This window comes from Mycena indigotica, assembly GCF_014461135.1.
Source record: "Mycena indigotica strain 171206Taipei chromosome Unknown Mind.scaff0003, whole genome shotgun sequence".
Taxonomy (NCBI): domain Eukaryota; kingdom Fungi; phylum Basidiomycota; class Agaricomycetes; order Agaricales; family Mycenaceae; genus Mycena; species Mycena indigotica.
This window is the reverse complement of record NW_023503002.1, coordinates 4,287,774-4,296,910: the sequence shown is the minus strand read 5'-3', so window position 1 is coordinate 4,296,910 and position 9,137 is coordinate 4,287,774. Positions and strand designations below refer to the sequence as shown.

Below are 9,137 nucleotides of genomic sequence, written 5' to 3'. Positions count from 1 at the left end.
ACAGTACACTCCTCAGACAGGGAGGATGGTTTCAGTAGGTAGAAAACTCTTAGAATAGGGACGGTCACGGTTAGCAGGTAGGTTGGTCGGTTGGTTGGTTCGGCGGGTGCGGCAGCCTGGATCCCATCAAGGAGACGCGACGAGTCACTAGTTTAGTCACACTCTCTCTACATCTTGTACCTTCTTGTGCATGGGCAATAACACCTGGTCCGTTGACGAGACGAACGCGCTCATCGCAGTGATGGCAAAGCCTGAGAACTTCAAGGTTCTCTTTGGGAAGGAGCCGGGCGAGGTATGTCCTATGGTAACTGCAAGAATACGCGTCAATACTGACTGGCACTGGTGCAGAACACTTCGGGCGACTCTAAAAACACTGTCCACAAGCGAATGGCCGAAGAGCTGGGCCTGTCGGGTAGAGAGGGTGCTGGCCGCGTGAAGAGGAAAATTGATGCGTATGTGCTGTTTCCTGGTGCCTTTCTATCGCTGAAACAACCTACTGGAAGCCTTACCACCCAGTTCAAAACGAAAATGCAGCGTCTCAAGAAGACTGGGGAAGGCCTCACTGAAGGTGACGCCGAATGGCATTATATTGAAGCAGACGGGCCTCACCACGACACCCCCGATGATGCACAAAACATCTGGGACGCAATTACCAAGGAGTTTCCCTTCTTTCCGGCACTCTATCGGCTCTGGTCCACACGCCCAAACCTTGTCCCCATTTGCGCCACAACAGCACTTACACCCGCTGGCCGTCACAAAACGACACTCATTCAGATTGATTCTACGCAAAAAACGAAGACTATGGCTGCTCAACTCCCTGTATCCCCTCCTACCATTCAGTGGCCACAATCGACTGAGTCACAGTTGCAACCATCATGGTCTCAAGACCCTGCTCTTCGTGGTTGGGATCCATCACAGCCTCTTCCTTACTCGTTGGAAGACTTCGAATCACCTTCTAGTGATTCGCTTGACTATCCTCCCCCACTTGATTTTGGCGGCAATTCACAGGATGATTCACTGCTTCCACCTCACATGAAGCTTGGGTCAACTGCCTCCCCTTCTATTCGCACACCGGAGCAGATGCTGACTGAAGTTACGAATAAGGCGCTCGGCTCACAAGTGGTTCCAACAACTCCGACACCTTCTTCTTTGACGTCAACTGCTTCTCGTACTGGCCCTCGTCCAAGTACTCTCATTCGACCCCAGAGCTCATTCCAGGCTGTTCCGAAGAAGCGGGGGTTCGAGGACGAAATGATCGAGCTTACGAAGGCGACTATGACTTCATTTAAACAGCAGAACAATGAAGCGCAGGCGCATAAACGCCGAAAACTTGATATGCAGAACCGTTCACTGTTGCTCAAGGAGCGGCGGATGCTCTTAGAAGAATTTCAGGTACGACTCTTCTGATGCTCGGACCAAGTGCTAATATCTATCCAGAAAGGGATTTGGACTATTGCCGAGTATCAGGAGAAGCTTGCGGAGCTCCAAGCTGCTCCTGAAGAATAGGTTTCTGAATTTTACAAATTACTCTATACACCTTTTAATCGTCTACTTCTTGTATATTTTTTGTAACAGATGCAGTTGAATAATTAACTAGCGACCACGAATAGCATTGATTTCGGCGACTAGCCGTTGACGCTTTGCCTCACCCTCTGCCATATCATTCTGCATAGGCATATCATCACCATCATGCTCTTCCAAACCCTGGTTGATAAATGTGTCACTCTCCCCAATCCCTTCCAGCTCCACCACAATATTATGCAGTATAATGGCAATAGTGACCCAACGGCAGGCCTCAACATGATGACGCTTTTTGGCAATACTTGTTCGTAGTCCCTTGAGACATTGCCAGCGACCTTTGATAGCTCCCATGCAATGCTCGGATCGAACTCGGAGAGCGGATAATGTTGCACAGAAAAGGTGATTGACAGCCAGGTCGGCGGCTGGGCTGCGGAACATTGGGATCATATATTCGGAGAGAGCATAGGCAGAGTCCCCAAAGCCATGCTCGTCTCCTTCGAAAAGAAGTTCCGGATGTTTTCGAGCAGTGGTATATTCAAATGCGGAGGAATCATGAGCCGATCCCGTGAATCCATGTGAGTAGTCAATAATTCGAAGATTAGATGGAACATTTCCGATCTATTTATAATATCAGCTAGCTTGATCAATGAAGATAGCAATGACATACCTGTACATTGAGCCCATAGTTACTCTTTCGGGTAAAGTATGCTTGACCGTTTAATGCCGGCTTTTCGCATAATGGCACAATCGTCCCATCGTACATTAGATACCCCTCCCGCCATGAGGAGCGGTACCCAATATGTCGGTCAATCCAACATTTTTCTTGCTCTTTCTCCTCTCTTGAAAGTGCCCGAACAAAGAGAGGATGAAGTCGCTTCGATTGCATCAAAGCAACGACTAGTGAAGAGTGTTACTGAGCCATGTCCAACTCCAGCAAATCGGGCGACATCATCAACAGAACCACCATTCCCATAGCGCCCCATTCGGTAGAGTGTAACAGCAAGCTGCTTATCCACAGGGGTTTGTTCATTCTGTGAGTTGTTCTGGAAGACAGGATCGTTCTCGATCATAGTGACAATTGACGCAAATACGAATGGAGAGATGCGGACAATGTTGACAAAGTTATGGAGGTCTTCAGCACTCTGCGAGAAGGCAGTCAAGAGCTGGAACTGGCTGAACTTGATCACCTCATGGCGGGGCCGGAGGTAGCGTGTGCTCGCAAGCCGATTGAGCATTGATGACGTGTCCAATAAAGCTTGGAGGGTGTGCAACATGGTAGCCAGTAGGTGGCCTGAATCGGTGCTCGATGTAGTACTGCTCGTAGAATCAGAGATTGACACATCCGAGTCAGCCCCAGAATCATCAGACTCAGAATCATTGCCATCATTAGCAGAGGCATTCCGGGCAGTCAAGCAGAGAAGTCTGAGTTGGAACTGATAGAGAATGGCCCGCCGAATAGTCTCCCGATGTGTTGGAATAGGCATTGGAGTGGATGCGGAGAGAAAGAAATGTGATCAGATAACAGACAGATTCCGAATCAAACTATTTTGATCTTAGTCAACACTAGAACAAATGCCGATGCAGAGATGTAGCTACACTATCTACCTACAACAAAGGACAAGGTGGGTATAGTGCGTGACAGCACGGGAGAGATTGCTTTGATGGGATCCAGGCTGCCGCACCCGCCGAACCAACCAACCGACCAACCACCTACCTGCTAACCGTGACCGTCCCTAATAAAAAGTAATATGCTTAATTGATGATTTGTTCAATTACCAAGAGAGATAATTATCACAGATAAGACCCCGCCCATCCTATCCAGTGCTGGTGTCAGGTCATCGAGGGCCTACAACATGCAGCATGTGACAACTGGGAGCTCCCAGAAGGGAGAAATGCACATGTGAGAAGCACATGTGAGAAGCATATGACCAAGAATGATATGTCATGCCTAACGCCAAGCCCAACTTGCGGCATACATCAGGGAAAACCTTCTTTGGTAATAGGGTGGGGGCACGGGTCTCATATGTACCCGGACCCGGACCCTGATGAACCCTGACCCCGCCGGGTCCGGCAACCCACAGGTCCAGCGATTAAACACTTTTATTTTACACAAGACAAATAAAAATCAACACAAGCATATATCTAGTGGCATTGCTTCTTCTGTCCCCTGTCTACATCAGAAGCATCGTCACCAGTGTCTGGGTCATCTTCAGCGTGTGCATTGCTTGTGTTAAGTGCCATGTCGACCAGAGGGATGGAGACGGAGTCAGAGTCAGAGACGGAATCGAAATCGGAGAGCACTTGGGGGCGGAACACCACAGAAGGATGTTTGGGTGACCGGGGCTTCCAATTGACCAAGACAAGACAAAAAGAGAGGAGCGGAGCAGAGTCGAGACGATGCTGGGATATAGAGACCAGCAATGTTAATTTACAAACTGAAGTACATCGTAATACATCAAAGTATTTATAGTACGAGAAGTAATGGAAACAGAATAAGGGATAACAAAGTAAGTAATGAGATTAGAACAAAGTCAAGTAAAGTAGAAGAGGAGTTGCATATGAGGAACAAGGCATAGATGATTGTATAGATTATAAGTCGAGGTAATTGGAAATGCTCAGTAATTCTTCATTGCGTAAAAACCAAATACCGGAGTCGATATCGGGGACAGATGCCGGAGTCGGCACAGATATAACAGCTTGATGACATGCTGATCTGTTGGGGGGTGAGCGAAGTATAACACAAATCAACAACAGTGCATACTGCATCACTGGCTGCCGCGTCGGGCTCCAATAATTCCACGTCTGAGTCGCGGTCCCCAGCGGCTTCACCAGCTTGTTGGTACCATTGGAACTCCTCCTCCACAAGGTTGCGGGCAGTGTCAATCCAAGGCTGTTCCTATTTTCGGTGTGAAGTAGTTGAGCTTATAGCTTGGATAGAGAATTGAGAATCGAATGAGATAGTGCAATACAGATAGGCACAATGCAACCCATGGCAATTCGATAAATGTTCGACACGTCGACACGTTGGTAGCTGAATAGTACTTGTTCATCATTGTTTTCACAAGATGGAGCGCCTTCCGGATGGATGGATGCATAACTGGGACGGGTGCGGCGGGTACTGAACTCTTCAAAGTTTTTGCACTTGTTGTTGCAGTTGTTGCGGTTACTTTAGGTAGGGCAATAGTTGTCGTAATCAAGTCGTCGATCTTATCCATAGTTGAAATGACATTTGCAATGTTGCTTGTTTGGTCTGATGAGAAAACAACAGTTGCATCCTTAAAAACCTTGACAATACAATAGACTGATAGCTGAGACAATTTCGCGTGGCTGCGCACCTTCAATGTATGTGCCATCTCATCCATAATCACCCATTCATCATCTGTAATGTCGTACTTGCGCAAGCTGAGGTTCTGATCTCCTGTTATTGTGTTGATGACTTCTTTGTGTTGGATGGCCATCACCAGCATATCGTAGGTGGAGGTCCACCGTGTCCGTACATCACGTGGGATGAGCTGAGCATGCATGTGATGTTTTTCGCAAGCCTTTTGCCAGGCAGGAAGCGCAATCATTGTAGAGTTAACGATCGCAAATGCCAACTGCCAGAGCTAGCGGCCATATTAGACTTGGAAGTGAGCCAAATACTTTTACGCACCCGAGACAATGCCTCCTTGACATCCTTCGTGGCTGTGAGATAGTCCTTCTGTTCTTCGGACATACGAAGATCGAAATGCATCCTCCTTGGTCTCTCAGTCATTGGGGCCCTTGTCTATTAAATGTTGAATATCGATTAAACACATGGTTGGAAACACACCGTCATCCATGTCAGCCACATCAGGTAATAATTCATCGTCGTCTTCTGAATGGATGTCAGGCACGTCCTCGTCGTCAATATTGTCCTCATCGTTGATATTTGTGGTATCACCAGCCTTTGTCTTTTCTGGTGGCTGAAATGGGCGGAGGAAGGCCTTGGCAGCCAGATTGAGAGTATGATTAAAACATCGGATGCGGTTGACCACATTGAATGTATTGTTGACATTGTTCCCAAGAGCCTCGTTCTGTGTATCATTTGACACTGTGTTGTCGCCGGTCCATGCCAAAATCTATGGTTTTCAGAGTTAGTCTAAGTAGATGCGGCTAGAGTGTTAATACCTTGTGAAAGCTGCAAGAACGTCGCCTGTGTGGGACTGGGATACTTAGAATTCAAGTGATGCCCGGTACAGGATAAACTGACCTGTGGGACTTTGATAATATCAAGCAAGAAAACAAGAGGATGACCTTTGTGCTGAAGGTATCCATGCATCTGTGGCGAAAACTAATACGTCCAGGGTAGTTCTGTTCAATGGGTGAGTTTAAAAAGCAGGAATAGTGCATGATTGCATGCCTCTAGTCAGCGCTCGAATGCGGCATTCAAATCCCACGCAATGGTAAATCGGCTCAGCAAAGTCAAATCGGGGCGACCAGCAGTGAGCAGCTCCTTCAGCTCTCAGTCTTCGATCGTTCTGAAGGGTCTTGATGCTTCGGTCAGCCAACATACAATATGGCAGCTTCAGTAAGTGGTTAATAACCAATTTAGCAATGCACAGTGACACACCGAAACTCGGGCTCTGTAGGTGTGCAGTGAGACACCTTTACTGGCCGTTGGCTTGACCCCAGCCCACCAGCGAAGGAAGCAAAGATGTCGCCATCTCAAGGCCTACTAGTTTTGGTTCCAGCAATGCATTCTTTGAGAAGTATATCGCCCCAGCATCGCTGCACCTGCTTCTCCAGGTTGGAGGTGGAGGACCGGTCAGTAGAGAGCTCGCTGTTGGCCAGCGTCTGATAGCGTTTGATGCCTTTGAAGTCTCCAGGCAAGTCAGCTGACAATGCAGAACTTATCGGGACAATTGGTGTAGCTTGATGTTTGCACCACCACTGAAGAGCATGCTGCTGTTGTCCATGAACAGCTTGAGTTGCTATCAATTAGCTATTGTCACAGAAGCCCCATTCAACTGGCACTTGAACAACAGACTTCATCTCAAACGCCTGTCGAAATATGACTGCTAATGTTAGTCCTTCCTGTATTGACTTGCATCGTGAGTCTTTTACAGCGTACCGATTTCACAATCTCCCTACACTTGTCACAATCAAGCCCAAAGTGGATTTGATTGCCCAAGGAATCCTTCATTGGTTGGCTATGCCAGAGAAGCTTTCACTCCCTGATGCTGTTGCGAAATGTATTTCCCAGTGTCAAGTATTTGGAAACATGGTATAGTTAAATGCCGGAGGACAACACATATTCTGGCACAAGATCGTATGCAGAGGCAAGCACCTGTTACTTCCACCTATCTATTCTAATTGAAAGTGAGTGCCCAGTGTGGTCTCCATTCTAGTTAGAATAGATGATATGGAAAAGCCTATACTACAATAATTCTTAAATAGCTTGCTGCAGCTGCTATAATTGTCCTGGTATCTGTCAGACTGCGGGTCGGGCCGTGCAAGGACCTCTCCTAAGAACGCGCGCCCGGAATAGAACAGACGGATAGTCGGGCCCGCAAGTATGGCAGGCGGGGTAGATCGAAACCGAAAGGGCCCGTGAACTCGGTCCCTTGCCGTGGTCGGTGGTCGAAGGTTCGAATCAGGTCATGTCGGGCCAGATGAGTCGATAACGCCTCCTTGCACGGAGTAAGGTAGTTCTTCAGACGATCTAAGCGATAGAGTACAGGGTACGCTATCGCGCCTTATATACGCGGGCCCGCAAAGGGGGTGATCGGACACCCTGGCCTCTCCTCCTCCTCGTCCCTCCCGTTCCTGGCCACAGAGGGGACGATCGTACATCCCTTGCGGGCCAGGCGCTACTCCTAACCTCCTAGCACTCCTCCCCAGTCCCCTTGTGTCGAGTTGGGCTCGGCGACGGCTCGACATGTTGTTCTCGGTCACGTGCTTCCCACGTGTGCATTCCTCCTACTGGGGTGCATGTTCCCTGTCGTCACGTGCTGCGTGCTACGGGCCCGTGATGGCCCGACACCAGCGCCGGAGCGGACGGGCCGGGTCTTATCCGTGACAGTATCTGGGTCCAAGTCCAAGTGTGATAAAATCGTGCATTTGTCACGTTTGTCACTCTGTGTGACATAAGTTGACATAAGTGACATCCACCCCCCAAAAGGAAAATTTCCAGGCAAGTAGCTAAAGAGTGACTGGTAGTCACATATGTCATGAAATGAAACTATTGTAATACAAAGTGATAGCTATAATAAATGGCCAAAACAAGGAAATTTTACCCTGTGATAATATAATTATCAGAGAATGTCACAGATTGTCACAAAATCAAAGATCTATATTTTGACTATATAAGAAACTTCTATAAAATAACCTATAGTAACATCTCAATAGTTGTGTCCTCACTGGCCAATCACTAGCTGATGTACAACTGATGAGATGATATTATAGTAATTAGAACAGCTATAGACTCCATTTAAGCAGTACTGAGAATGTGTGAATAGCAAGACTGATATTTTTACCAATACAATGCTACTAGTATAGCTATGCCACTTAATGATTATTCATCAGGTATATTGATCTAGTCATATCTCCACCAGTTCTCGATCAATTTTGTTTTACTACTATGTAGGTCCTAACAAAATTCTCCTGAACTCAGTATTCAATCATGCTTAACAGTTAATATGTTGATCTGATAGTACTAGATAATATGAGAAGATATATAAGATAATGGTAGAATAGTATACCTTTCAAATGAGCACCTTTCCAGCTTTATCTGCCCTAATTAGCAAGAGATCTATAATTACCATTAGCAGTTGATGGAGATCAAATACCCCTGATGAGTGGTTTGGGTGATGTTGACTTGAGACTGAAGATGTACATACTAGAGCCTTGATTTGAGATCTCTAAATATATAGATCATCTACCTTATAATATTAGAGTATCAAATATTTCCTTTGCTATGACTGAATAGTTACCATAATGATCATATGATATGATGAGGATTAAATACCATAGCTCACTCATCATACTCACAAAGATGTTCCTAATAGCACTTATATTATATATCTCCATTAAGTAGTTATCAAGATAAAGGCTCATCAGTTGGACATCAGCTGATAATTAATATAACTATAAAGCTGTTACTATGGGTTACTTTATAAAACTTATTTATATAATTAATGTATGCAACTTTAATTTTATAACAATCTGTAACATTCTCTAATCATTTTCTTTTTAGGCCATCTGTTATACCTACTACTCTATATTACAGTTATTGCAATAATTTTATTTTTGTGACATATGTGCTATTTAAGAATTATTACAGCATAGGCTTTTCTATATCATCTATTCTAACTAGAATAGAACCTATGCTGGGCACTTACTTTTAATTACAATAGATAAGTGGAAGTAACAGGTGGAGGCAAGGCCTTTGTTCTGTGTGTGTTCAGGCAACATGAGGCAAGTTACTAGAGAAGAGTGGATACTAGAATAACCCAAGCATAGTGAATTACTATCTGCTTTATGGGCTTTGGGGGGGACATCATGGTTATTTTTGATGGCAGTGAAGCTTCAGCTTACAACACATAACAACTCTTGCCAATCTGTAATTTAAATCGAGCAGCAACGCTACTTGTTTA

At 45.9% G+C, this 9,137-nt stretch overlaps 1 protein-coding gene across 1 annotated transcript; it reads right to left on the bottom strand.

Annotated features, from left to right (window-relative positions):
* Nucleotides 1–1,593: 1,593 nt before the first annotated feature.
* Nucleotides 1,594–2,795, bottom strand: MIND_00389800 (DDE Tnp4 domain-containing protein; the record flags this gene model as incomplete). The annotated part of the gene is made up of 3 exons (XM_037360729.1): nt 1,594–2,139; nt 2,189–2,395; nt 2,451–2,795. The coding sequence occupies 3 exons, from the start codon at nt 2,793–2,795 to the stop codon at nt 1,594–1,596; spliced, it is 1,098 nt and encodes a 365-aa protein (XP_037223614.1).
* Between the last annotated feature and the right edge of the window lie 6,342 nt (nt 2,796–9,137).